At 38.5% G+C, this 26,072-nt stretch overlaps 2 protein-coding genes across 2 annotated transcripts; one reads left to right on the top strand and one right to left on the bottom strand.

Moving 5' to 3' along the window:
• Nucleotides 1-609: 609 nt before the first annotated feature.
• On the bottom strand, nt 610-14,049 carry msh2 (mutS homolog 2 (E. coli)). Its single transcript, XM_037753979.1, has 16 exons — nt 13,795-14,049; nt 12,365-12,513; nt 9,325-9,609; nt 8,303-8,449; nt 7,314-7,463; nt 6,838-6,971; nt 6,244-6,443; nt 5,675-5,784; nt 5,444-5,567; nt 4,004-4,154; nt 3,797-3,894; nt 3,263-3,508; nt 2,523-2,727; nt 2,195-2,442; nt 1,859-2,034; nt 610-906 (listed from the first exon to the last, which is right to left on the bottom strand). The coding sequence occupies exons 1-16, from the start codon at nt 14,000-14,002 to the stop codon at nt 730-732; spliced, it is 2,808 nt and encodes a 935-aa protein (XP_037609907.1). The 5' UTR covers nt 14,003-14,049; the 3' UTR covers nt 610-729.
• On the top strand, nt 11,281-24,138 carry gch2 (GTP cyclohydrolase 2). Its single transcript, XM_037754040.1, has 7 exons — nt 11,281-11,424; nt 19,868-20,155; nt 21,521-21,630; nt 21,849-21,904; nt 22,353-22,384; nt 22,503-22,587; nt 23,280-24,138. Exons 2-7 carry the CDS (start codon nt 19,879-19,881, stop codon nt 23,407-23,409), a joined length of 690 nt encoding a protein of 229 aa, XP_037609968.1. The 5' UTR covers nt 11,281-11,424; nt 19,868-19,878; the 3' UTR covers nt 23,410-24,138.
• Nucleotides 24,139-26,072: the final 1,934 nt, after the last annotated feature.

Raw genomic sequence — 26,072 nt, forward strand, 5'->3', positions numbered from 1 at the left:
ATTGGGTCAAAAAAAACATCCAGAAATAATACTTTTATTGTAAGTGCTCTAGTGTGGTTGTCTAGTTTCAAGATCAAGTCGTTTTCACACAGCGTGAAAGTTTCTCTGTCATATACATGTTATTTTTAGCTCCTGCTTCCATCAGGCACACACCGTTTACATTACCTACCCAATGTCGGTTTGCCTTTTTTTATAGAAATGAAACCCATTTAGTTAATTTTCACGCATCAGCGCCGTGTTATTAATATATAGTCGGATGACGGACGCTAGAAACTGAAATTGTTGGGAGTCTCAGCTCAGAGTAGCAGGAGACGAGAGAGAGTTGACGGATAAGACGATGGCGAAGGATTTGGTGTCGAAGTGAAAAGCAAAAGCACCTATTTGGCAATATTTCTGGATTAAACCCAATTTTATAAAGGGGACCATAATGTTAATGACGTAATCGCCGTGCGGAGGTCGAAGCGGTCACAGCCGGTGTGCACGGCCCAGCAGCGCCAGGTGGAAACCTGCGGCACTGCAGCGAAAGCTCGATCAGAATTTCTTTCAAAAGAAATGTGATCTTGAAAAACGTCAGTATTTGAGTCAAGAAAAAACAGACTAACAAACACATCCAGAAATGATTCTTTATTGAAAAACTATACAGTGTTAAGCGCTCTAGTGTGGTTGTCTACAGTACATGAACTTTGACCTTTGTTGGCCATGATGAGAACACAAATGTGAGCCTGAAAATCAAGCCGTTTTCCCAGGAACACAGCGTGAAAGTATCTCTGTGATATACGTGTTGTTTTTGGCGACGAGCTCCTTCTTCATTCTCCTCAGCGCCGCCTTCACTTCTTCGTCACTCATGGTGTCAGCAGGGAGCGACTTCGCCTTCTCCAGGAAGTCCTGGATCAGGTTTTCTCCCACCTGAAGAACCAAAAACAGAGGTTTCAGCCTCATGACCAAGTACGTTTATATAGTTGTTTTAGTAGGAAATACGGTTGGGTCATTGGCTGAGTACATTGTCGGTTATTAATTCTTTTTTTTGGGGCGATGTCATTTTAATTTGCTAATTTAATGGTCTGCCTCCGAAGAACGAGAGAGGCAGAGAGAAACAGCAGGGGAAAACAATGTGCAGAGTCAGCGTATCATCACATTTAATAGTGAAATAAGTATTAATTTTGATAAAAACCAGAGGTGGTTAATGTTGGAAAGACTAACCAAGACAGTTTAGGTGAGTTTTATTTTGTTTATGTCGAGTTTGACTGAAGTGTGTTTCATGATGCTCTACCGCTAGAACGGCTGATTTCCCAGCTTAAGCTACTAATTTTATTTTTATATCTTCACGACATACTATACTATGCCAATTTATGACATACGATGACTTTTCTGGACATGTTTTTTGACATACTATACTATGATGTTTTTCTTTTACATTTTTACAACATACTTTACTATACCATGACTTTTTTTGACATGCTATACTATGACTTTAGTTAAAGTTGTGACAAATTTTATAATTTTTGATGTCATACTATTCCATGTATAGTTGCCTCTCCGTGATTGGTGCAGCTTTAAGTCAAATTTGAATTTATAATGGAGTGTTTTCCTCTGATATTACTTCTTACTACTCCAACTTTATGTAAACAACTTGGCCTGATGTTGAAAACAGGCAAATAAATGGAGGCTACCGATGCAAAGAATCTTTACATTTGGGATAAAAAACTTTCTTATCTCACCTTCTGTATCAAGTTAAGCGTTTCAAAGCATTTCTAATCTTTTCCTTGACCCACCCATCAACTATGCAGACTATGCAGACTATGCAGGTACTGATGCATTGCCATATATTCAGCAGGATTACTGGAAAATCGAGCCCTACCTGTTTGTCTGTCCGTCGTCTCTTTGCCTCCGGCTCTTCGTCCTGCTCCGACTTTTCCCCCGCAGGTTCCTGGAACTCCTCCAGCTCCTCCGCCTTCTCCTTCGCCATGGCAACCACCGATGGCGGGAAGCACGCCAGCTCGGCGACGTGGATCCCAAAACTCTGATCACACACACCTGAACACACAGTAAGTACTTTACTCTTACATCTTATACACTTACATAGTCCAGAGAAACAACAAAATAGATCTAACTTTATATCAGTTTACATCCATATGAGGGCTAGGAAAAACGCTTTAATGAACATTGTGTGGAACCATGTGTGTTGTGTGCAGACCTGGTTTGATTCTGTACAGCATGGTGAGAGTGTTGTGGGAGGTCAGGGCTGTGACGTGCAGGTTGTGGACGGTGGGCTGCTGCGCTGCCAGCGCCGTCAGCTCGTGGAAGTGAGTGGCAAACAGACAGAAGCAGCTGATTTTGGAGGCGATGTGCTCGCTGATGGCCCAGGCCAAACCGAAGCCGTCGTACGTGGACGTGCCTCTGCCGAGCTCGTCGATTATGATGAGCGAGTTCTCCGTGGCCGAGCTGGAGGGGACGACACGGGGGCGATGAGAAAAAGTCTCATGTATCATCTTTGTAGCTGTAAGTGTGGCGTCTGTTCTTACCGCAGGATGGCAGCCGTCTCCAGCATCTCGGACATAAAGGTGGACACTCCTTTGACCTGGCTGTCTCCAGCTCCCACCCTGGCCAGGACGCTGTCAATCACGCTAAGCTCCGCCTTCTCGCACGGCACAAAGCAGCCGATCTGAGCCATCAGAGCGATCACGCCCACTTGGCGGATAAACGTCGACTTGCCGCCCATATTTGGTCCTGCAGACAAAAAAAGAGAGGAGTTGTGTAAGCGAGTTTTGTCAAACAAGACAAGTTAATTTTTTTCTTGGTTGACGTATCGGATCGGAGCGTAGACTGGCGTACTTGCCGATACCGAATTTTGGGCAGTATCGGACGTATTTCCAATACTGGTATCGGAAAGAACTCTAGCTAAAAGAGAGTGAATAACTGACTTACATTCATAAGGTGGACACAAACACGACTCCAAATGTTTGTTAATGTTTCTCCGTAACTGCTGGATGAGTTAAAAATTAAAATAAGTCGTACGATGTAATAAACCAGAATTATTCTTTAACTTTTAAAGCTGCATTCATTTATTTTTGTTGGCCACGTGGGGGCAGAAGAGCTGCAACGTGTCCAAACAGACACACAAGTATTGATTTGAGGTTTCTGAAAAATATAACTCCCATATTCACTCTCTTTTTAACTTTGATATTTTTCTCGTTATCATTGCGATGAAAGTGTTTTAAAAACGTCAGATATTTCACATGAAGTGCGTCATCTCTCTCTGCACCTGTTATAATATAGAAGTTCTTCTCTCCCTGGGCGAAGGTGATGTCGTTGGGTATGAAGGCGGTGTCCGCGTCCGTCTCCATGCAGGGATGTCTGGCCTGCTGCAGCTCCACACGCCTGCAGCCGTCCGCCAGCAGCCGGGGCCGAACATACGGCACAGGAGCCGAGACGGACGCCACGGCGAAGCTCGCCACCGCGTCCAGCTGCGCTATCACGTCGCTCAGCGTCTGCAGGGGATCCACGTAACCTGGTGGTTCAAAAGGTTCAACGCTTTAAATGATTCATCACAGAGACGGCACCAAAACAACTAGTATCTGATGAAAGAACGCCATGTGATCACAATCTCGGCAAACTCTCTATTTAAAAGTTAAAAGCGGTGTATGATTTACTGGTCTGTGTAGAAAATGTGAATCAATTGCTAAAAGGTCGCATAAGACAAGATCCCATGCGAGTAAGAAATCATCTCAACTTCTGTCTGTGAAATTGATGCCACGCCGACGAGACACAGTGAGCAGCATGTGATGACATTCCTCACCTGAGGCGATGTTGATGATCTCTTTGACAATAGCATTCTGGGCCTCCTCGTACTCCTCTCTGTTCTTAGTGTACTCCTCGTTTAGAGAGCTCAGCTTACTATAAACACATGACAGAGCGCATGTGAGACAACAGACCATCAGCTGACAGGAGGAGCGCGGCTATCCGAGGCAAACATTAGGTGTGTGCGTGTCACAGTGAGACGGACCTGTTTGTGAAGCGCACTCCGTTCTTCTGGACGTCGAGCGTGGTGAATTTCTTGTTGTTCCTCAGACCCTTCTCCTCCTTGCAGGTGACTCTCAGGTAGAAACCCAGCATGGCGTTGGACTCCAGCTTCACCGTCTTACCGGCGTCCAGACCTGAAACACAAAGATGCTGAAATTCAAACAAACATCCGAGTATAAAAGGCAAGGCGACACAAGAAAACCCAGATGTTTCTCTCCCTAAAGGCAAGTAATATATCCACTTTATTAAGCATGTTAGTTTTGTTGTTCGTTACCAGACATCCTTAAGTTTAGCTGTGGCCTGCACTAACCATAATTAATTAATCTTCTTGTTGATAAAGACAATTAGCTCATATCTTTAAAGGCTCTGACACACCAAGCCGTCAGTCGGCCGTCGGACAGTGAGCGTCTATCGGCCTAGTTTCTGCAGCGTGTTCCGCACAGTCGGCCTCTAGTCTGCCCATGTCAGAGTTTTTTTGGCCGATTCAGCATGTTAAATCGGCGGCGTTGCCCGTCGGTGAGAGAAATCACTCTGATTGGCTGTTCAGCTGAAACGAATCAGTGCACGAGAAGAGAAACGTTAGAGAGGAAAGCAAGCCAACAAGTAAAGGAAGGCTCTTCTCATATTTCATCTTCATCTGATCATTCCAATACACGGATATTTTCACAGCGACATGAACATCTGGAATGAAGCTAAGTGGTGAGTGAGAGTGGTGTGAAAATGGTCGGCAGACGCCGCTTTGTTTCACGTACATATCGGCTTCTATAGCCACCTTCCTCGGGTCTTCTGGTTTCTCTTTTTGAATGACAAACACAGACCACCACGTGGTAGTTGGTCGTCAGCTGTAGTCTTTGCGGTGTGTTCGAGTGCAACTTTTTTGGCCAAGATAAAGGCGACTCAAAGGTCGGCCTTCGTTGCCGCTAGTTCTTTGATGACGGCTTGGTGTGTCAGGGCCTTAAAGGGGACATATCATGCTCATTTCTAGGTTCATACTTGTATTTTGGGTTTCTATTAGAACATGTTTACATGCTTTAATGTTCACAAAAGATATTAGGAAGGGGAGCGAAATCTGAATGGCTTGTTGAATCAACACAAAAAACTGACTGGGTTGTCGTATTTCACAGTTTGTGGGCTGGTAGACACATGATATGTCCGCTTTAATGTCGTTTTAGTTTTGACAGTCAGTCTGATTTATAATCTCAGTCTTTCAGTTGGAGGTATTGGAGGAAGAATTTACTACGCTCAAAAAAATGTCTTTGCACGGTGTAACTGACTTTCTTTTTTTGCCGTTTTTGTCACACCACGCTTTAAAAACTCATCAGCAGATACGTGCGTTCAGTCACTCCTTTCTTTCTTTTCACAAAATTCAACATCAAACGGATATCTGTCGGTTACAGAAATACACCCGAGTCCTCTGGCTGACCTAGTTCTCTGGCTGCAGCGTTCAGCACCGCCTGCATGCTCTTTTCCAACGCGTCCATCTTTTCTCTCAGCTCGCTCAACACAGGATCGAACGACGCCTTCACCAGGAACTCGTGGTGGTCGATCTGCACGCGACATGCAAGAAAAGATGAACATGTTGAATTAGATAATAATTGTAGAGATGCGATATTCTTACATTGTACATGCGTACATAAAATACTAAAGCAAAGACCTGGTTCATGTCCAGCGTGGTTTCAATCATCTCCTGGTACTTGGTGAAGTCATTGTTCAGGTCTCTGAGAGGAGAGAGGAACACCGCCTCCAACAGAACCTGGTAGCTACCTACAACACAAACACACATCAGAAATCAATAGGTAGTATGCACAGACGATGAATGAATGCACTGTACTGTGCAGTATGTATGCAGGCTACTAATACATAGATTTCTTTAGCATCAATTGACAGAAGGATTTGGCCCGAGCAACATCCAGTCCAGGGAGTCATCCTGTTAAGTATCAACAGTACAGTCCGGTGGTGGTGTTGGTGTTATGTATGGCGCAACACATTAAGGCAGAGGTGAGGACAAGTCATTGTTTTGCAAGTCACAAGTAAAGATCTTTGCACACAAAGTCTGTATTTTTCCGTATGCGTTTTTTTGATCAGTCATCCGATAAAAAACGCTACGCACAGAAACCTTTGCACACCGAGTCTGATGCGTTTTATTATTCTATTCGTTGCGAAAATTCGCAATATAACACAAAAACTGAATGAATTGCATGTTAACTGCAGCTTTGTGTGTACCTGAGTATCTCTCCAGGACTGTGACGAGGGCAGGGACGTGGCTCACGGCCTGGTAGACGCGGTAGCAGTCCTGCAGCGTCGCAGAGTGACGGTGGAACTTCTTGGCCAGACGGTGAAGGTCGGGAAACCGCCGGAGCAAGTCCTCCTGACAAGTCTGCCTGAGCTCAGAGTCGCACACGAAGCTCTCCACCAGGTCCAGCCTACACACACACACACATACACACACATGTAAAAGCATCAAGACTATCCTCAACATTTCTCCTATGAATATTAATTTAATTTATATAGCATCAAATCATACCAGAAGTTATCTCAAGACACTTTTCATATAGAGCAGGTCTAGACCGTACTACTACTATCATTTACAGACTCCCCTTTAACGCGTCAAAACCTAGCCTCTAAATGTGATGTAATTTATTTTTCACAAGCTTCTTGATTCAACTACTTGACGTCCTGGTTCAAAACTATTACATTTATAAGGTTAAAATCATTGATACACAGGTTAAACTGGCTCCTGAAACCGGCCTGAGGCGGTCCGCTGTAGACTAAACAGATGTTTGATCCTCAGAACTTTGTTCCCATCGTTGTAATTACCTCTCCTCTATTTTGGTTTTGTCAATAAGCGGTTGTTTGATCCACTGGTTGACGAGTCGCTGGCCCTGCGGCGTGCGGCACTTGTTCAACAGACCGGCCAATGAATGAGCTCCACTGGTGTCATCAGGAGATCCCTGGAGGGGGAACAATTCAAAAAGCCTGTTTCAAAGACAAATACAGCGTACACTTAAACTAATATTGACTTTTTTTAGGTGCTTAAAATATGTTTTTCTGCCGTCCCCGTCCACAGCAGTGTATTGGCTTTGCTCGATAATGGGGGCGTGCCGACCATCATCTAGAAGTAATACACTGACTGTGGATAAGTACCTCAGAAAACCCCACTTCAACAACACTCAAACTATCCCTTTAAGTTTTTCAAATTTTATAATGTTAGCGTGGCTTTTCTCCGGGTTCCTCCCACAGTCCAAAGACATGCAGGTTAACTACTCCTCTATGACCTGGTTCCCGTCACTGACCTGGAAGAGGTTAAGAGCCCTCACGGCGGCGTTGTCCAGCCTCATGTACTGACCCAGGTCCAGTGCGGTCAGACTGAAGGAGTTGAAGTTGGACTCGTCAGAGAGCAGTTCAAGGAAACGCACCACTGCAGCCAAGCACGACATCGCCACCTGTGAATGACACCGCACATAGATCGCCATTTAGACGTTAATCTGATTTTGTACTGTATATGCAGACTGCAGGAGGGCATGATAAAGCTTCCAATCAGGGCTTTTTACGTTAGATTTAGGGCTGTCGAATGATTAAAATATTTAATCGTAATTAATCATTTTTTTTGTAAAATTTTTTTATCTGTTCAAAATGTACCTTAAAGGGAGATTTATCAAGTATTTAAAACTCTCATCAACATAAGAGTGGGCAAATATGTTTTCTTTATGCAAATGTATGAATATATTTATTATTGGAAATGAATTAACACAAAACAATGACACATATTGTCCAGAAACCCTCACAGGTACTGCATTTAGCATAAACAAATATGCTCAAATCATAACACGGCAAACTGCAGCCCAACAGGCAACAACAGCTGTCAGTGTGTCAGTGTGCTGACTTGACTATGACTTGTCCAAAAACTGCATGTGATTATCATAAAGTGGGCATGTCTGTAAAGGGGAGACTCGTGGGTACCCATAGAATCCATTTCCATTCACATATCTTGAGGTCAGAGGTCAAGGGACCCCTTTGAAAATGGCCATGACAGTTTTTCCTCACCAAAACTTATACCCCCAACTGCATTAATGCACAAATCTAAGTAACAAAAACCAGGACGTGAACAAGATTACACATGTCTAACCTTTTGAAAATGTTTTGTTACACTAACAGTGAGATTATATTCCCTCCTGGGAACAGAGCTCAACATCTGTATTGTGATGTTCTCGATGGTTTCATGTGTGACGGATGATTTAAGTGGAACTGTTGGGGTGTCGGAGAGCTCGTTCTTTTAGTTCACCTGTTTGTCCAGCTCGGGCAGCGTGTTGCTCGCCACCGTCTCTCCTTTCTTGGCCCTCAGCAGCCTGTTGAGATCCTGGACCATGTCCTTGCTACTGAACTCTGCTCTCTTCCTGTCAGAGACCAGCATGCCGCCACGCTGCACCACCTACACAAACACACAGTAACAGAAATGTCTTATTTACACCATACATCTGCCTGCCTGTACCGTTAGCGGGCGTCAAAGAATGCAACCATTGCTGGGGGGGGGCGTGTTGTTTCAGGTTGCACCGAGACATGAAACACAATCCATATAGTCCAGTTTGACGGACAGATCCGTGAGATTAAATACTTCTTAAACTCTGCACAACCTGATTTTACAACCCTGGAAATGATCTTATCTTCATTTATGACGTTTTGTCGGGTAAACGGCGCATCTTTTCACACATCTGACATCTGTCTGAGCGCAGCCGTATATCCACATCTCTGCAAGTTTTAATCAAATTATGTAAATCCTTTTAAAGCAAGGGTGTTGACGTAACTGTAACTGCAGGAAAGATTCGACATGAGAGAAACACCACAACAACAAAACTCCCAAGCCGAATGGGAGATGTTACACCAAAACTCATGTAATTTCATAATGCAAGCTCTGATTGATCCCAAATTTGGTGTGAAAGTGGCCAGGGGGTTCCTCTACATGTGTGATATGAATATATTAATGCAATGAGGAAATACAGTACTACAAACACACAAGTACACTAAGCGGAAATATCAAATATTAAAGCCTATGAAGAATGTGTTCATTTACTTTTAGGCAGCTTTGGCTGTGATTATCCCCGAAATACAAATCAGGGTTTGCTGGAATTCGGTCCAACTCTATCTTAAATTTACAGTTTCAGGATTTTCCAAGAAGTGCAGACACCTTATACATACATACAAATATGCATGTCAAAACTGCACAACCCCACGGAGTGATTTTGCTTGTTTGTGTTGATATATTGAACAAACAGTGACTCACGTTTCTTTCAGATGGAGCACACATACCTCCCGTAGTTTAGTGCCGTCGGTGTTGCATTCACCCTGGACCAAGAGACACTCTTTGGGGCTGATTTGGACGAGAAGGGACTCCAGGTTGGAGAAGATCTCGTTGTCTGGGAACTCGCACACCCCCATCGTCCTCTGGGCGGCGTCCACGTAGCCGACCCCGACCACGCGCTGTCCGTCGGCCCCCATAGAAAGACGCACGGCTACGACTCCGGCGCATCCCTCTGCTCCGGTTCCACCGCCGAACAGAATGTCCTCAAACTGAGTCAAGTTTCCTGGAGAGGCCTGAGAGGAAACGGGCGAGATGGACGACGGACAACAGAGAGAAAGAGAGAAACAAGAACTTTATTTTATTGGTTTATCTAGATTGTTTTTAGCCCTGTCGCCTCACAGCCAGAGGGTTGCAGGTTCAAACCCAGCTTGAGGCCCTTCTGTGTGGAGTTTGCATGTTCTCCCTCAGGTGATAACTCTCTGTAGATATCATCCGTTTCACATTTTGAGGGAACTGAATTCAGTGCTTTATAAGATTTTTGAAGACCTGCAGATGTATTTTAACATGTTGGAAGCATGTTGGACTTTTATCATGATATCGGGATATGAGACTAAATATCGTCTTAGATTTTGGATTTCATAATATGGCATAAGTGTTGTCTTTTCCTGGTTTTAAAGGCTGCATTACAGTAAAGTGATATAATTTCCTGAACTTACCAGACTGTTCTATTAGTTGCTGTTACTTATTTAGTCATTATATCCACATTACTGATGATTATTTATCAAAAATGTCATTATGTAAATATTTTGTGAAAGCACAAATAGTCAACTTGCTCTGCAACAATTAATCAATTAAATGAATCGCCAAAATATATATATATATATATATATAAAATAATATATATATATATATATATATATATAATATAATATAATATAATATGTATAATATAATATAATATATATATATATAATATAATATATATATAATATATATATGTATATTATATGTATATATAATATAATATATATATTATATATATATATATATAATATTATATTATATATATATATTATATATATATTATATAATATTATATATATATATATATATATATATATATATATATAGCAGGGAAAAAAAGAAAAATAAATATATATATATATATAGCAGAAAAAAAATATATATAGCAGAAAAAAAAAAAATATATATATATATATATATATATATATATTGCAGTATGAAAAAATACAGGAATATTCACCCTACCGTTTTTTTTAGCTACATTTAAAGTTAAATGCTTCAATCTGGTGCACTTCGAGAGCAAAATTAACAACAATAAGAGGCTAGATAAACAATTTTATGCTCTTAATTTAATCATAAACACATTGGTTGTATAGATAATATCTATAACCGAAAAGTGAAGGCAAAACATCTGGATCACAGGCTGGTGGCTGGCTGTTAGTTTAGGAAGTGCTTGATTTGATGTGCATGCAGCAGAGTTTTCTATGAGCAGAACGCGCATTTTAAAACCTAAATATCAAAAGTGATCATGTTCAATTAATTGTGGGGAAGCCAAAATTGTGATTGTGATTAATATTTGATTAATTGTGCAGCCCTACCTTATATAGTTCCATTACACTGGGCATCCCTAACAGCAGGATGTGACAGGTTTATATTTCTAAAGCCCTTAACTTGCCATCATATATTATAACAGAACTGAACCGATAGGTTAATATAAAACCATGATGAGCAACTATTCTACTCTTTAATGTAACTGGTCTGTTTGTTTTCTTGTTAACTATTTTGTTTGTGTGTATTTATTCAGTTTTAATTGTACTCTGGACATGATACTTCCAGCCATATCACCCAGTCCTAGGTCATATGTGTATAGTGTGAACAGCCCAGGGCTAAATTATCAAGTCATATCTGTGTACAGACATGTGCACAAACCAAAATCAATATGGCCTGCGCTCTCACAATGTTATACAGATGTTGGTTCCAAAGGTTAGAACAGAACTTGATAAAGGAGAAGCTTTTAAATACGCATGTTCTTCCTGGAATAACTTACAGAACGACGTGAAATTGTCAGAAAGTTGCCCCTCCAGGTCAGTGTGATTGCTCTTGATTTCCTCACTGAATCGTTTTGAGATTTACCTGTTTGTGTGTTATAGCCGTTTTTGTGTCACGTACAATCTGGACATCATGTTTGTTCACTTGGTGGTGTGTGACAGTTGTATTTGTCTGCTTGTATTGTTTGTTTTTATTGTTGTAACAATGTTCATGCTGCCCTCTTGGCCAGGTCGCTCTTGGGAAGGATAAAAATGAGTTTTTACCGGGGTTAAATAAACGATATAGTATATACCAGAGGTCAGCAACCTGCGGCTCCGGAGCCTCCAGTGGCTCCCTGTGGATTTTTTTTAAAAATTAGTGGAAATGAATAACTGTTTTTTGTTTACATTTACAATTTTATTTATCATTGTTGTAGGTCTATGGTACGACGGAGTATTAGGGCCACATTGAGGGAAAAAAAATAAGAAAGTGAGAGGAAGTCGTAGTATTATGAGAATGACGTCATAACATTATAAAGTAGTAATTTTAGGTGTTATTTTCTTTTTTTCTCGTAAAGTTCTGACTTTATTCTCATAATATTAGGACTTTTTTTCTCTTAAACTTTTGACTTTATTCTCGTAATATTAAGACTTTTTTTCTCGTAAAGTTATGACTTTATTCTCATATTACAACTTTATTCTCGTAATATTACGACTTTTTTACCTAGACTACAAAGTGTGTTCATCACAATGCTCAAATGTTTTGGGGCTCCAGACAGATTTTTTTTTTTATTATTTGCCTAAAATTTCTCTTGATAGTAAAGGTTGCTGACCCCTGGTATATACAGTGTGTATATATATAGTTGCTAATTAAAACACAAAAGCTTTATATAGTACACTACAGAGCACACATGATTCATAATGGAGTACTGGCACAATTACAGTAGGACAACAACAACATAGCTCATCTACATGTGGTAGAGTGACACTGTTGTACCTTGTAGTCGATCTTCCAGTCGTGCTCCTTGCTGTTCTTGCTGTGGTTCTTGTAGACCTCCACTCTGTACTGCCTCACCAGCAGCAGGTCTCTCACAAAGGCCTCAAAGTTCAGCTTGCTCAGCACCACACTCTCCAGCCTGCGACTCCCTGCAGACACAACACGACCACATTAATGATAGAAACGATTGCCCAGAAGTCTTTAGAGACATTTAAATCAATATCCTCCTCACAAACACTAACCATACACTTCCATGCAACACACACACACACACACACACACACACACACTTGTCTTTTTTGATATATTTACTGTATTATTATTGTTGTTATTGTATATATCTTGTCCTAATTGTTTATCATTATTATGTAGTCATATTATTTCTTTATATTAACCTTGCCCTAATTGTTTGTTATCAATATTATGTAGTCATATTATTTCTCTATATTAATCTTGCCCTAATTGTTTGTTATCAATATTATGTAGTCATATTATTTCTCTATATTAATCTTGCCCTAATTGTTTGTTATCAATATTATGTAGTCATATTATTTCTCTATATTAACCTTGCCCTAATTGTTTGTTATCAATATTATGTAGTCATATTATTTCTCTATATTAACCTTGCCCTAATTGTTTGTTATCAATATTATGTAGACATTATTTCTTTATATTAACCTTGTCCTAATTGTTTGTTATCAATATTATGTAGTCATTATTTCTTTATATTAACCTTGCCCTAATTGTTTGTTATCATTATTATGTAGTCATATTATTTCTCTATATTAACCTTGCCCTAATTGTTTGTTATCATTATTATGTAGTCATATTATTTCTCTATATTAACCTTGCCCTAATTGTTTGTTATCAATATTATGTAGTCATATTATTTCTCTATATTAATCTTGCCCTAATTGTTTGTTATCAATATTATGTAGTCATATTATTTCTCTATATTAATCTTGCCCTAATTGTTTGTTATCAATATTATGTAGTCATATTATTTCTCTATATTAATCTTGCCCTAATTGTTTGTTATCAATATTATGTAGTCATATTATTTCTTTATATTAACCTTGCCCTAATTGTTTGTTATCAATATTATGTAGTCATATTATTTCTTTATATTAATCTTGTCTCTAGGTGGAGGCTTCAGATAAACCCAGTGGGGTTTTTTGCCTCTTCCTGCACTGTATATTATTCATTTATGTATTTTTTGTTATATTTTATAGACTTAAATTGTGCAAAACAAATAAATAATACACAAAGCAAATCCTATTCCCCATGACGCCACATACAGTAGCTAGCTAGCTTAGCAGGACTAATATGGATGCATCTGCAGCTATCTTAGCTTGCAGCTGCATCTAAAGCCTCTTATACATCAACAGTTTGAGCTGCAGCTACTTGGTTAGCTACAGAGGAGAGCTTACCTGAGCCCAGATACTTGATGACCCCGTTGGTCTTGAAGACTTCCTTCGCAGCGAATAAGGCGTCCTTTCCGTGAACCGTGTAGTAATCGTTCCGGTCGAATACTCTGAAAGTCGTGTCTGGTTTCTCCGGCATGGAGGAGATGAAGCTCAGGAAGCCGTGCTCGGCTGCACTGTCCATGGACAGGTTGTGTTTCGGTTGCACCGCCATGCTGGAATCTCCCGCCACCGCTGGAGCCAAACAGGAAACTACGTCATTCTTCTTCTTCTTTTGGAATTTTCAGCGGAACTAGATTCTTCTTCTTCTGTGTTTATTTGAGGATCGCAAAGCAACATAAAAGGTGCATACTGCCACCTGCTGTAGAGGAGGGTGTTGATTTATGGCTTTAAAGCAGCAGTAGGCAGAATATTTTTGGCATCATTAGGTACAAATTTAATAATTACGATGGAGTATTAGGGCCATATTGAGGGGGGAAAAAAATCTGAGATTTCGAGAATAAAGTCATACTATTTCAAGAAAAAAAGTGGTAATATTACAAGAATAAATTCATAATATTACGAGAAAAAATTCACAACTTTGCGAGAAAAAGTCATATTACGAGAATAAAGTCATAGCTTTAGGAGAAAAAAAGTTGTAAAATTACGAGAATAAAGTAAAAACTGCGAGGAAAAAAAGGTCTTAATATTACAAGAATAAAGTCATAACTTTGCGAGAAAATTTTTTAATATTGCGAGAATAAAGTTATAACTATGCGAGAAAAAAATTCGGAATATTACGAGAATTAAGTCTAATTTTACAGCTAAACAGTACACTACAAGATGTAGTGTCTTCAGTCTGTCAGGATATAGTGACCGTTTTATAAAAATAACTTTTTTTTAAATCATATTTGTTCCATTTCTACCCACTGCTGCTTTAAATCCATGATTACAAACTATTCCGCTCTTGAATGTGACTGTTTTTAACATTGTTCTATTGTTATCTGGCTGATTGCTTCTTGTTAATTATGTTCTGTGTTTATTTATTTTGTTTTATTGTACTCTCCACATCATTGAAAATGAGGGCATGCCCTCAGTGATACGATTGCTGGGTATACTCACAAGACTTTGAGTGTATGCAGAAAGAAAACAAATAATAATTCAATTCAGCTGAGGATAAAATCCTAATAGACACAGCTGGAACTCTTGATTGAAACATAAAGGTTAATTACACGCCCGCATTTGAGAAATATCAGCTCCTTTTTCATTCTCCAGCATCTGACACAAGTTTCCAAGAAACCGCATGCATGACAAATGTCATCAGCAACAGCCCATGCAACGTGCTTCTAGGACAAGACGTTGTTCCATTGTCAACCACCAAAATGTTTGCGTGTGGTATGACTTAACCGTGATACTGAGTTAAACAGAAAAGGTTATTTCAGGAGAAATGCTGGTCTTAGAAATGCTCAGTTACTGTGTATCATATTATAATTAATGAATGTCCTCTCCCAACCCTCTGATCTCCATGAATTCCCCCTTCTGGGGATCAATAAAAGCTTATCATGTTAAGAAAGAAAGAGTTTGATTTCAGGTCAACACATGCCAATCATTTTCCCCACAGGGGAAATTCCTTCACGCGACAGCCCTAACGCAAATTTCTTTCATTTCTTTCAACCACCCAAACCACATTTTGCATGTCTTCTGGCAGGTCATAAAATGTAAAGTGATTATATTGACTAAAGGCAAATGTGACAGTGCCGTGAGGAGCTCCCTAAATGGAAATGGAGCCTGATCGGTCATGAAATATACCATTTTGTATTTAAAAGATTTATGATTTTCATTTATTTTGCCTGTAAAGAAAGCAATGTTCTCTCAGAAACTGGTATAAGCCGATGCAAGTGCATGCAGTGAAGCTATTGTATAAGTAGTAAGTTAATTATCGATCTAAATAACGTTAGATTAGAACATCAAGTTAGCTAGTGAATAAAGATATTAGCCTATTGAATTTACTTTCTTCTCAGAAATTGTCAACATAGGACTGTTTCTTTTGTAGGTCAAATCAAAACTGTTCACAATGAGGCTTGTGTTATAATCTATTCTGGGAAGTCAAATTGCTTTTGAGTTATTCATCAACTCAATTCCTTTCACTCTCACTTCTGTTATAATGAGGTATTTTAGAGGTGTATATCTCCGATGGTGTAAATACTGTACATTTGTGACATCAAAAAATTACAGAAATCCTGACCGCTTGTTTAAAGGCACAGTTTCTGAATACGGGCTGTGTGTATTTCTCCAGCGTTTCAATACGTTCACAGTATTCATACAACGATAAAACCTGCTTTATAATATAAAAGACGTGAAAATCTCACTTTTTACAATATGAGACTTTAAAACTGAATGAATCCAAAGTATAACTGAGGATCCGGAGACAGAATTTGGGTTGAAACTTTCCCTTCACACCAATTCAGCGTAGCAATCACACACCACATGCAGCAGGACGGCGACTCAGAGCCATCACAGCTGAGGTCGTCATGAGCCCGGCAGTACATTTGTCCTGATTTTGCTGTGATAACTCGCTTCTCCTCAGTTAGTAGCAGTTAACGCACCAGCACTGACAATTTGTTTCAGATTTATTCCGTCACAATTTCATCCTCCATCCTGATCCACTTGTAATAACTTTTTAACCACGCTAGTGTCTGTTTTTGAGCCTGTCGGTCAAGCCACCACTTTGGTTCAGGCTGAAACATCTCAACAACGACTGGATGGATTGCCATGAAATTCTGAATAGACATGGTCCCCAGAAGATCAATCGTAATGACTTTGGTGATAGCCCACTGGCACCACAAAATACATTGTTTGTCCATATTCTCTGGAGCAAAAGTCTTTGTCTTGTTAAGGAAATAACAATTAAGTAAGGGATAATGTACAGCGAGTCGGTCATTGTTGTGAAAGAAAGCCCGACAGGGCGATTCCGTACCCGACGCGGAGCGCTCTCATCACCCTGAAGGGGATTTGCTATGCAAAGATATAGAGGAGTAATGTCTACCTGAGCAGAGAATGAAGTTTCTCTCCCTCTGTGTGTGTTGTAATCCGAGCTTCTATGTGCTTTGTTGACATATCCGCGCATGCTTTTAGTGCATGTGAGCATGCTCCACTGGCTAGCTCAAGGCTGTTGCTCTGCACTGCTTTGGGGTTACAGCTGATAACGCCGTCCCGACCGACGGCACAGTCACGGAAGCGTAGCACCCACCCTCCGGTTCCCCCTCAGGTTAACACTGTTAGCTCGGTCAGCACTGTTGTCATTGTTTTCACCGTTAGAAATGCAGAAATGCTCCCAATCTCGCATTTAGCACCTTTAGCAACCCCCGAGGCCGAAGAACGAGTTGTTCATGAGCACACACCGTGATCCGGAGAAACGAGTGCTGAATGATGAATCCAACTTTAAATTATTGGCACTCCTTAAATATTACTTTTAATTATAAGGTGTAATGCCGTGAGCAAATACTCTGACGCATGCCCCAAGAATTGTCTGTAAGAAGAAGAAGAAGAACTTTAGTTGAATTGAGTTACTGTTAAATAAACTTAAACAAAGGAATCATGTGATTTTTACATAATATCATTCAAGTGTTTTATAGACTTTGATCAATGGACCAATTGCCCACAAATTTAATAATCCAATCTTTATAATTACTCTAAAACATATACATCTTTTATTATATAATATTCTGTCATTTTTTTGATGTTCTTCAAATTCAAAACATATGCTTCCTTGCGTTGCACATTTGTGGACTTTGAAAACAAGATGTTTTCTTGGAAAGAGGGCTGTCAATCGCTTGTAAAATGTTCTCTTAACTAAGAGCAAAAATATAAGGAATTTAGTTTGAATATTGCTTCCTGCGTGAAACCCATTGAGAGCAACAAAGAAATGGAGACAAAATTGCTGGTATGTGGGCTCTTCTGATAGTTTCCCAGCAGAAAATGAATCCATTAGGCCTAATTGTTTAATTCATTTATGAAGCAAAAAAGAATCCAAATTGAGGATTCGCTGCTTTTCATTGTGTATGAAATGTCTTTGGGGCTTTGAATTGATCGGAGTCCGCGAGCTGTCAAAACAAGACATTTGTCATCATTTAGGTTCTGGGGCATTGTGGTGGACAATATGTTTTATTCCTGTATGTGTATATATATATATATATATATATATATATATATATATAAGGATATATACTAATGCAATGCGGTAGTGATGACAACGTTCATAATACAATTATATAAATATAATATATATATATATAATATATATATTTATAATATATAAATATTATGTATATTATATAAATATATATTATATATATATCTTTGTTTTTTGTTGATTTGTTATTTGTTTTTCTTTGTATAATATAATATTTAGTTTTTTATATGTCACTGTACTTGTCTTCACCTGTTTTGTAATCACTTTATCACACAATTGAAGAAAAATAATAATAATAGCTGTAGCCCTAATTTGAAAACATTCAACCTCTACTATATACTGTACCTGCATGGCAGAGCACACATCATGTAAAATAACCTGCTAAATTACAAGAAAGAACTCTTTAATACTGCATGCATGCATTGTGATCTCAAGTATTGATTGTGGCTTATCAATGCATTTTACATGGACATATGACATCTGTAATATTGGATTTAATAGAGACCTAATAGGCCTAACTGTAAAGAGATCCTGTGTGAGCTCCACGTGGAGTCATGAGCCTGCTGTAAGAGAGAGGAGCTCTGCCTGTCTGCTAGTAAAGAAAGATCCTCAGAACGAATGAATGGAGACGGATGATGATAGTTTGTGTCAAGAGATGAACTAATTATATAAATATAATATATATATATATAATATAATATAATATAACGTTTTACGTTGCAAAAGCCCAAATTTACATTAACTCTCAGAAGTTTTGCAAAAAAAATCTGTATTTTTACAAGAAATATTTTTAGAATTCCATGAAATCCTTTTCTTCTAACATAAATTAATTGTTAAAATAGAGTCATAAACCTCTAAAAAAACAGAATAATTATCTTAAAAAATTATCAAGAAAAGCTTAAATACAGATAAGTACGTTTTATTCATTAAAAAATACTGCAAATCTAATACCATTTACATATAAATCACAAATTAAATATGTAATTTTTACATTTTTTCTGTCATTTTGTCATTTTTTTTTTTACAGTGTAGTAAAGAGAGATCATCAGAACGAATCAATGGAGACGGATGATGATACAGTTTGTGTCAAGAGATGAACTAATTATATAAATATAATATAAATATAACATATATATATATATATATATATATATAATTGTTTTGTGTTTTGTTGTTTGTCTTTCTTTGTATAATATAATATTTTGTTTTTTATGTCATGTTTTGTAATCACTTTAGGATGAACTAATTATATAAATATAATATATATATAATATAAATATAACATATACATATATATATATATATATATATATATATGAATATAATATATAATTGTTTTGTTTTTTGTTGTTTTGTTGTTTGTCTTTCTTTGTATAATATAATATTTTGTTTTTTATGTCATTGTACTTGTTTTGTAATCACTTTAGGATGAACTAATTATATAAATATAATATATATATAATATAAATATAACATATATATATATACATATATATATATATATATATATGAATATAATATAATATATAATTGTTTTGTTTTTTGTTGTTTTGTTGTTTGTCTTTCTTTGTATAATATAATATTTTGTTTTTTATATGTCATTGTACTTGTCTTAGCTGTTTTGTAATCACTTTAGGATGATCAGAACGAATGAATGGAGACGGATGATGATACAGTTTGTGTCAAGTGATGAACTAGATGGGAGGAGGAGGAAGAGGATCTCTGGTGACATTTAACCTGCTGACGAAAACTAAATGTTTTGACGTCACTTTGGAGAATGATGCCCACGAGGCTCCGGGTCTGGGCTTTAAAAGCTCAGTGCACACTAGAGACCAGGAGCACTTCCTTCCACTACAGACCTGCAACAGGACGCATCTCATCCTCCTCTTCCTCTTCCTCCTCTTGCAGAGTTAATAAACATGAACATGAACAGCCACTGCAACGGACAGGTCCACGACAACAAGGACTTCAGCTCGGAGCTCATCAAGAAGTCCGCTTCCTCCGTGCACCGCAAACACGAGACGTCCCGCAAAGAGGACGAGGACAAGTCCCACCTGCCTGCGCTCGAGTCCGCCTACACGAGCATCCTGCGGGAGCTCGGGGAGGACACGAGCCGCCAGGGGTTGCTGCGCACGCCGCTGCGCGCGGCCAAGGCCATGCAGTTCCTCACCAAGGGCTACCACGAGACCATCGAAGGTGAGTCCTCTATTTATCTTATTATCGATTATCGATTATCGAGATCTAGCTGTGTGCTTATTCAACTTTACTTTATGGTGCTGAAATTTGCATTGGATTGCATTAGTGTTTCTAAAAAATCTTCTGTCCCGATAACGATAAATATCACGATATATTTCTGATTATTCAATAAATAAAGAGTCTATATGAAATAATCACAGGAAAAGCCTATGATTTATACTCCGGTGGGACTTAAATACATGCCTTAACTGTGTTGATTCAACTTTGCATTAAACTACACATGTTTCTAAAAAATCTTCTTTCCCGATAACGATAAATATCACGATATATTTCTGATTATTCAATAATTAAAGAGTCTATATGAAATCAACTTTATGGTGCTGAAATTTGCATTGGATTGCATTAGTGTTTTTAAAAAATCTTCTATCCCAATAACGATAAATATCACGATATATTTCTGATTATTTAAAGGGCCTATTTGTAACTTTCAGAAATGCTTGTTAACAGCGAAACCTGTGGCCGTTAAGTCAGCGTCGGGCTCGTGCTGGTTCGCGCTAAATAGACATGAACGAGCATCGCTCAACACAGTGAGGCGACACACGTCAGCTAAAACCACAGTATTACTCTATATTTCACCTGCTTGGCAGTAATGTTAGCTGACCAGACGAAGGTCTCTACGTGAATCAATGCTGATCGTAGTGTTGGCTGAAATGTTATCGCCTCCGACCGCAGTGAACAGGGGAGACACCGGAGTTTTGGTCAGAGACGATAACGTAACTCGTCACTAAACCCGTCACTTCACAAGACACGGGAAACCTCTGTTGGTCTGGAGGAGCTGCAGCAGTTATTTCTGCACAAACGTCCGCTGTGCATTCACTAGATATTCTCAGAGATAAACTAACTCTACTGCAGTGTGTAGTGTGCACGCATGAACGTGAGGTGGAGCGAGAATGCACGCGTTGTGTGAGTGAAGGCAGGCAGGCAGAAGAGCGATCTGAACAGCGTAGCCACATGCGAGCGCGCATGGGAAACCAACCCGGTAGATTTATACGTGTAAAAAGTTATAAACAGTCCCTTTTAATGTGTTGATTCAACTTTAGTGGTGAGAGTTGCATTGGATTGCATTAAACTACACGTGTTCCTAAAAAAGCTATCCCGATAAATATCACGATATATTTCTGATTATTCAATAAATAAAGAATCTATATGAAATAACCATATAGGTAAAGCCTAAAACAAGACATTTTGAAGGTGTCTTCTTGATGGACATTTTTCACTATTTCCTAACATTTATCAAGTGAGTGATTTACTGTAAGTGGATGCTATTTCTTATAGTGTGCATACTTGTGTTTGTGCCCTCCCCAGACATCTTAAACGACGCCATATTTGATGAAGACCACGACGAGATGGTGATTGTCAAGAACATAGACATGTTTTCACTATGTGAACATCACCTGGTGCCCTTCTTTGGCAAGGTAAGGCTGTGTGTGTCTGTGGGTTGAAAGCAAATTTTAAATCATCATTAAGTTGTGCATGAATTGAAGAGTCAGCATTTGAATTGCTAATATGTACCATCCTGGTTGAAAGCAAATATTAAATTTTGCGTGTGTTTTTAAGCATGGTAAAGATCTTCATTTTAATTGTTAACGTGTTCGCTATAATTATCTGACACCTGGCTGTCATCTCTCTCCAGGTTCACATCGGGTATATTCCCAACAAAAAAGTGGTGGGACTGAGCAAGCTGGCAAGGTAACACACGCACACACACACATCACACACTACTGCTGCCACTGTGGCTGTATGTTTCTGGTGTTAGTGCCGGGTGGCTGCGTTCTTCTGTTATTTCAGCGCATTGACCTGGAGGATTAAGTCTAAGCCCAGTGGCCATCATCTAGTCCCCTCATCAAGCACACTCACAGACAGAGAAAATCCCTTCAGACCTGTGGGAATCACCAGTTATTATCACAGCCTCTCTGTCTGGTCCTTCTCTCTCCCTTTCCTAAAATATCACACCCGGAATAGCAGTAACAGAGTCACTGGGTTTTTTGCAGATTCAGAGGGTTCTGAATCATTCACAGACGAAGGGTCTGTGCAGTTGGGAGTAGAGGCCGGGAGTCAGGGACTGTTTATCAAAAGATGAATTATTATTATGCCTGATCTTTAATCAGCCCTCTTGCTTGTGCTCTGCTTTCTGCAGGATTGTGGAGATCTTTAGTCGGAGGCTTCAAGGTAAGCGGCTAAAGATATAACACGATTTGTACACAATCAACAGTCCCTTTCTTCTTGTTTACCACAGAATTTAAAATGCAATCTGGTATCACATAATATGTCCCGTTGTTTCTTTCAGTTCAAGAGCGTCTAACCAAGCAGATTGCCATGGGAATATCAGAGGCTCTGCAGCCTAAAGGTGTAGCTGTGGTTATTGAAGCAGCGTAAGTACGCATACACACACACACACACACACACACTCACACACACACACACACTCACAGTGGTGGAAAGTAACTAAGTACTTTTACCCAAGTACTGCACTTAAGTACAATTTTGAGGTATGTGTGCTTTACTTGAGTATTTACTTCTATTCCACTACATTTCAGAGGGAAATATTGTACTTTTTTACTCCACTACATTCATTTGACAGATATAGTTACTAGTTCTACTAAAAACACATGATCAGTTTATAAAATACTATTATATTATATTATATATCAGTAGTTTAGTTCAGTGGTTCCCAACCCTGGGGACTAAAGACTCCAGACCCATTGAATTTGTAATATAATATAATATAATATAAATATATAATCCACAAAACACATACTTTTACTTTGATACTTTTAAGTACATTTTGATTATAATACTTCTGTACTTTCACTTAAGTACGATTTTAAATACTTGTTACTTGTAATAGAGTACTTATACATCGTGGTATTGGTACTTTTACTTAAGTAAAAGATCAGAGTAGTTCTTCCACCACTGCACACACACCACTTTCATCATCATCTGTATGATTTAAAGCTGCCCTACTATGTCACAGGTTTCATATTGAGGGGTACATGCGCTTACATGAGCATTACTCGCTCCTCACTTGCTGCAAATCTGATGTTCCATGTGTGTGTGTTTGCAGGCACATGTGCATGGTCATGCGTGGTGTCCAGAAGATGAACAGCCGCACGGTGACGAGCACCATGTTGGGCGTTTACCTGGAGGACCCCAAAACCAGGGAGGAGTTCCTGTCTCTGTCACAGAACAACTAACAAGCGCCACTCACTCCAGGGCCGCTGCAGCCCACCGAAAGTTCCAGAGCAACCGTGGATCCGCATTGACTTTTAAGAAAACATAATAGCAGGAAACATAAAGGTGCTGTTTGATGCAGGAGCCAAGCCAACTCTGGAGCTCAACCAATCAATCCACTGACGCCTGATAGATTTCAGTCCTGCTGCAGAAATCAATCACTGTGAACATGATAGGAAATACTCCTATTCTCTGTGCCTTTAGTAGATATTTTAAGTCTTGTATTGCAATATTGTTGTTATCAAGTATGAAACCTGATATTGTAACATGTCAATAAGATATTCACTTTTTTTTTTTTTTTTAAATGGGACTTTCATTGGTGCTTTTGCAAAGTGTTACTCTTACATCTTTCCTTGCTTTATTATTTAAAAATACACAGATTTTCAAAATTGAATGTGTCATTTATAGATACATTTATAAAGTCTTTGTAATATATGACATTTCTAAGATGCAAATTATTATATCTGTAGTCTAAAGAGTAGAATAAATTATGTACTTAACCAGATTTTTGCTTTTATCAATGATCGCTGTTGCATGTATTTTGAAGAATATTTGCTTAAATAAAATTATAGAAACATTATAAAAGTTGTCAACTTTACTTTGTGTATGACGTCAATAAGAGTTATACCGTGGTCTGGGTCAGGGGTCAGCGACCTTTACTATCAAAAGAGCCATTTTAGGCAAAAAAAAAACAATCCGTCTGGAGCCGCAAAACATTTGATCATTGTGATGAAGGTAACACAGCTTATAGTCTAAGTATATAGTATATAAGCCTAATGCAGTGAGGGCAAAAGAGCAAATGTACTACGGAGTATTAGGGCCACATTGGGGGGAAAAAACATCTGAGATTTCCAGAATAAAGTTGTAATATTACGAGAATAAAGTCATAACTTAATGAGAAAAAAAGTCGTAATATTACGAGAATAAAGTCATAACTTTACGAGTTCCCTGGCAACACCTGAGGCTTTGCTAATACCTGGAATAATCGTTACCATCCCATAGGGTTCTTATGCAATGGAAACGTTGCTCACTCCTCCTATAAATAGGACGAACCTTAACTAGGACTTGACAACGGGAGTTATTTCTAGTCCGCTCAGGTCGTTGAACGCTTTGGCTCAGTTATGAGCCAGAAAGCTAACGTTAAGCTAGCAAGATTCAAAGTCAATAAAATTGCGTACGGTTGAAAATCAGTAACTTACTTCTTGCAGTTTTTGTGCTGCAGTCGCCACGTTGTGGTTTTCAGAGGATGAGGCACTGAAGGACTAACGTTACACTCACTGTTAGATAAAATATTCAGATTTTTGTAGCCGGGCTTTCATTTAGAACAGGGAACAGACAATGTCACTGGAACTACTTAGTAGGTGTACATTATCAGGAATTAATGGACACCCTGCAGCCAATCAGAATCGAGTATTCCCCCAGACCAGGGGTCAGCAACCTGCTGCTCCGGAGCCTCTCTCCAGTGGCTCCCTGTGGATTTATAAAAATGGAAATTAATAACTGTTTTTTGTTTACATTTTCATTTTTATTTATCATTGTTGAAGGTCTATGATACGACGGAGTATTAGGGCCACATTGAGGGAAAAAAAATAATCTGAGAATTAAGTCATAATATTGCGAGAATAAAGTCATAGGTTTACAAGAAAAAAAAGTTGTAATATTATGAGTATAAAGTCAGAAGTTTAAGAGAAAAAAATCATAATACTATAAAGTAGTAATTTTACGTGTTATTTTCTTTTTTCTCGTAAAGTTATGACTTTATTCTCGTAATATTACGACGTTTCATCTCGTAAAGTTATGACTTTATTTTCGTAATATTACGACTTTTTTCTCGTAAAGTTATGACTTTATTCTCATAATATTACGACTTTTTTCTCGTAAAGTTATGACTTTATTCTCGTAAAGTTACGACTTTATTCTCGTAATATTACGACTTTTTTCTCGTAAAGTTATGACTTTATTCTCGTAAAGTTACGACTTTATTCTCGTAAAATTACGACTTTTTTCTCGTAAAGTTATGACTTTATTCTCATAATATTACGAAAATAAAGTCATAACTTTACGAGTCCATAATCTGAAATAAATGGACTACCGTTTTCCATTTTATATATATATATGCTGATATACATATACGTATATGTATAACAGAAGTGCTGAATGAATGCTGAAAAATAGGATCTATCATCAAGTGTGTAAAAATGCAAGAATAGCATAAATAAATACAAATGTTAGTTTAAATGTACTGTATAAATAAATGCCAGAGTAAACCAGATTATTGCACAGCTGAATCAATGCACTAAATTATTGTACTGTTAAGTCAGTATTGCACAGTTGAAGATATAATAAATTATAGGGTTATAGCTGCTGATAGGGGTAAAAAATAATGTTGTATATATATATACAGTATATATATATATATACTGTATATATATATATATACAGTATATAGTATATAAGTCTAATGCAGTGAGGGCAAAAGAGCAAATGTACTACGGAGTATTAGGGCCACATTGAGGGGAAAAAACATCTGCGATTTCCAGAATAAAGTTGTAATATTACGAGAATAAAGTCATAACTTTACGAGAAAAAAGTCGTAATATTACGAGATATGTGAAACGTGGGTGTG

This window comes from Sebastes umbrosus, chromosome 20, assembly GCF_015220745.1.
Source record: "Sebastes umbrosus isolate fSebUmb1 chromosome 20, fSebUmb1.pri, whole genome shotgun sequence".
NCBI classification, from domain to species: domain Eukaryota; kingdom Metazoa; phylum Chordata; class Actinopteri; order Perciformes; family Sebastidae; genus Sebastes; species Sebastes umbrosus.

Coding starts and splice junctions, on each gene's coding strand:
- msh2 (XM_037753979.1), bottom strand. CDS start 14,002: ATGGCGGTGCAACCGAAACACAACCTGTCCATGGACAGTGCAGCCGAG. Junction 7,464..8,302: donor TGCCCGAGCTGGACAAACAG/GTGAACTAAAAG, acceptor TGTCATTCACAG/GTGGCGATGTCGTGCTTGGC. Junction 3,895..4,003: donor GGAGTGCGCTTCACAAACAG/GTCCGTCTCACT, acceptor ATGTGTTTATAG/TAAGCTGAGCTCTCTAAACG.
- gch2 (XM_037754040.1), top strand. CDS start 19,879: ATGAACATGAACAGCCACTGCAACGGACAGGTCCACGACAACAAGGAC. Junction 22,385..22,502: donor CTTTAGTCGGAGGCTTCAAG/GTAAGCGGCTAA, acceptor TGTTTCTTTCAG/TTCAAGAGCGTCTAACCAAG. Junction 22,588..23,279: donor GCTGTGGTTATTGAAGCAGC/GTAAGTACGCAT, acceptor GTGTGTTTGCAG/GCACATGTGCATGGTCATGC.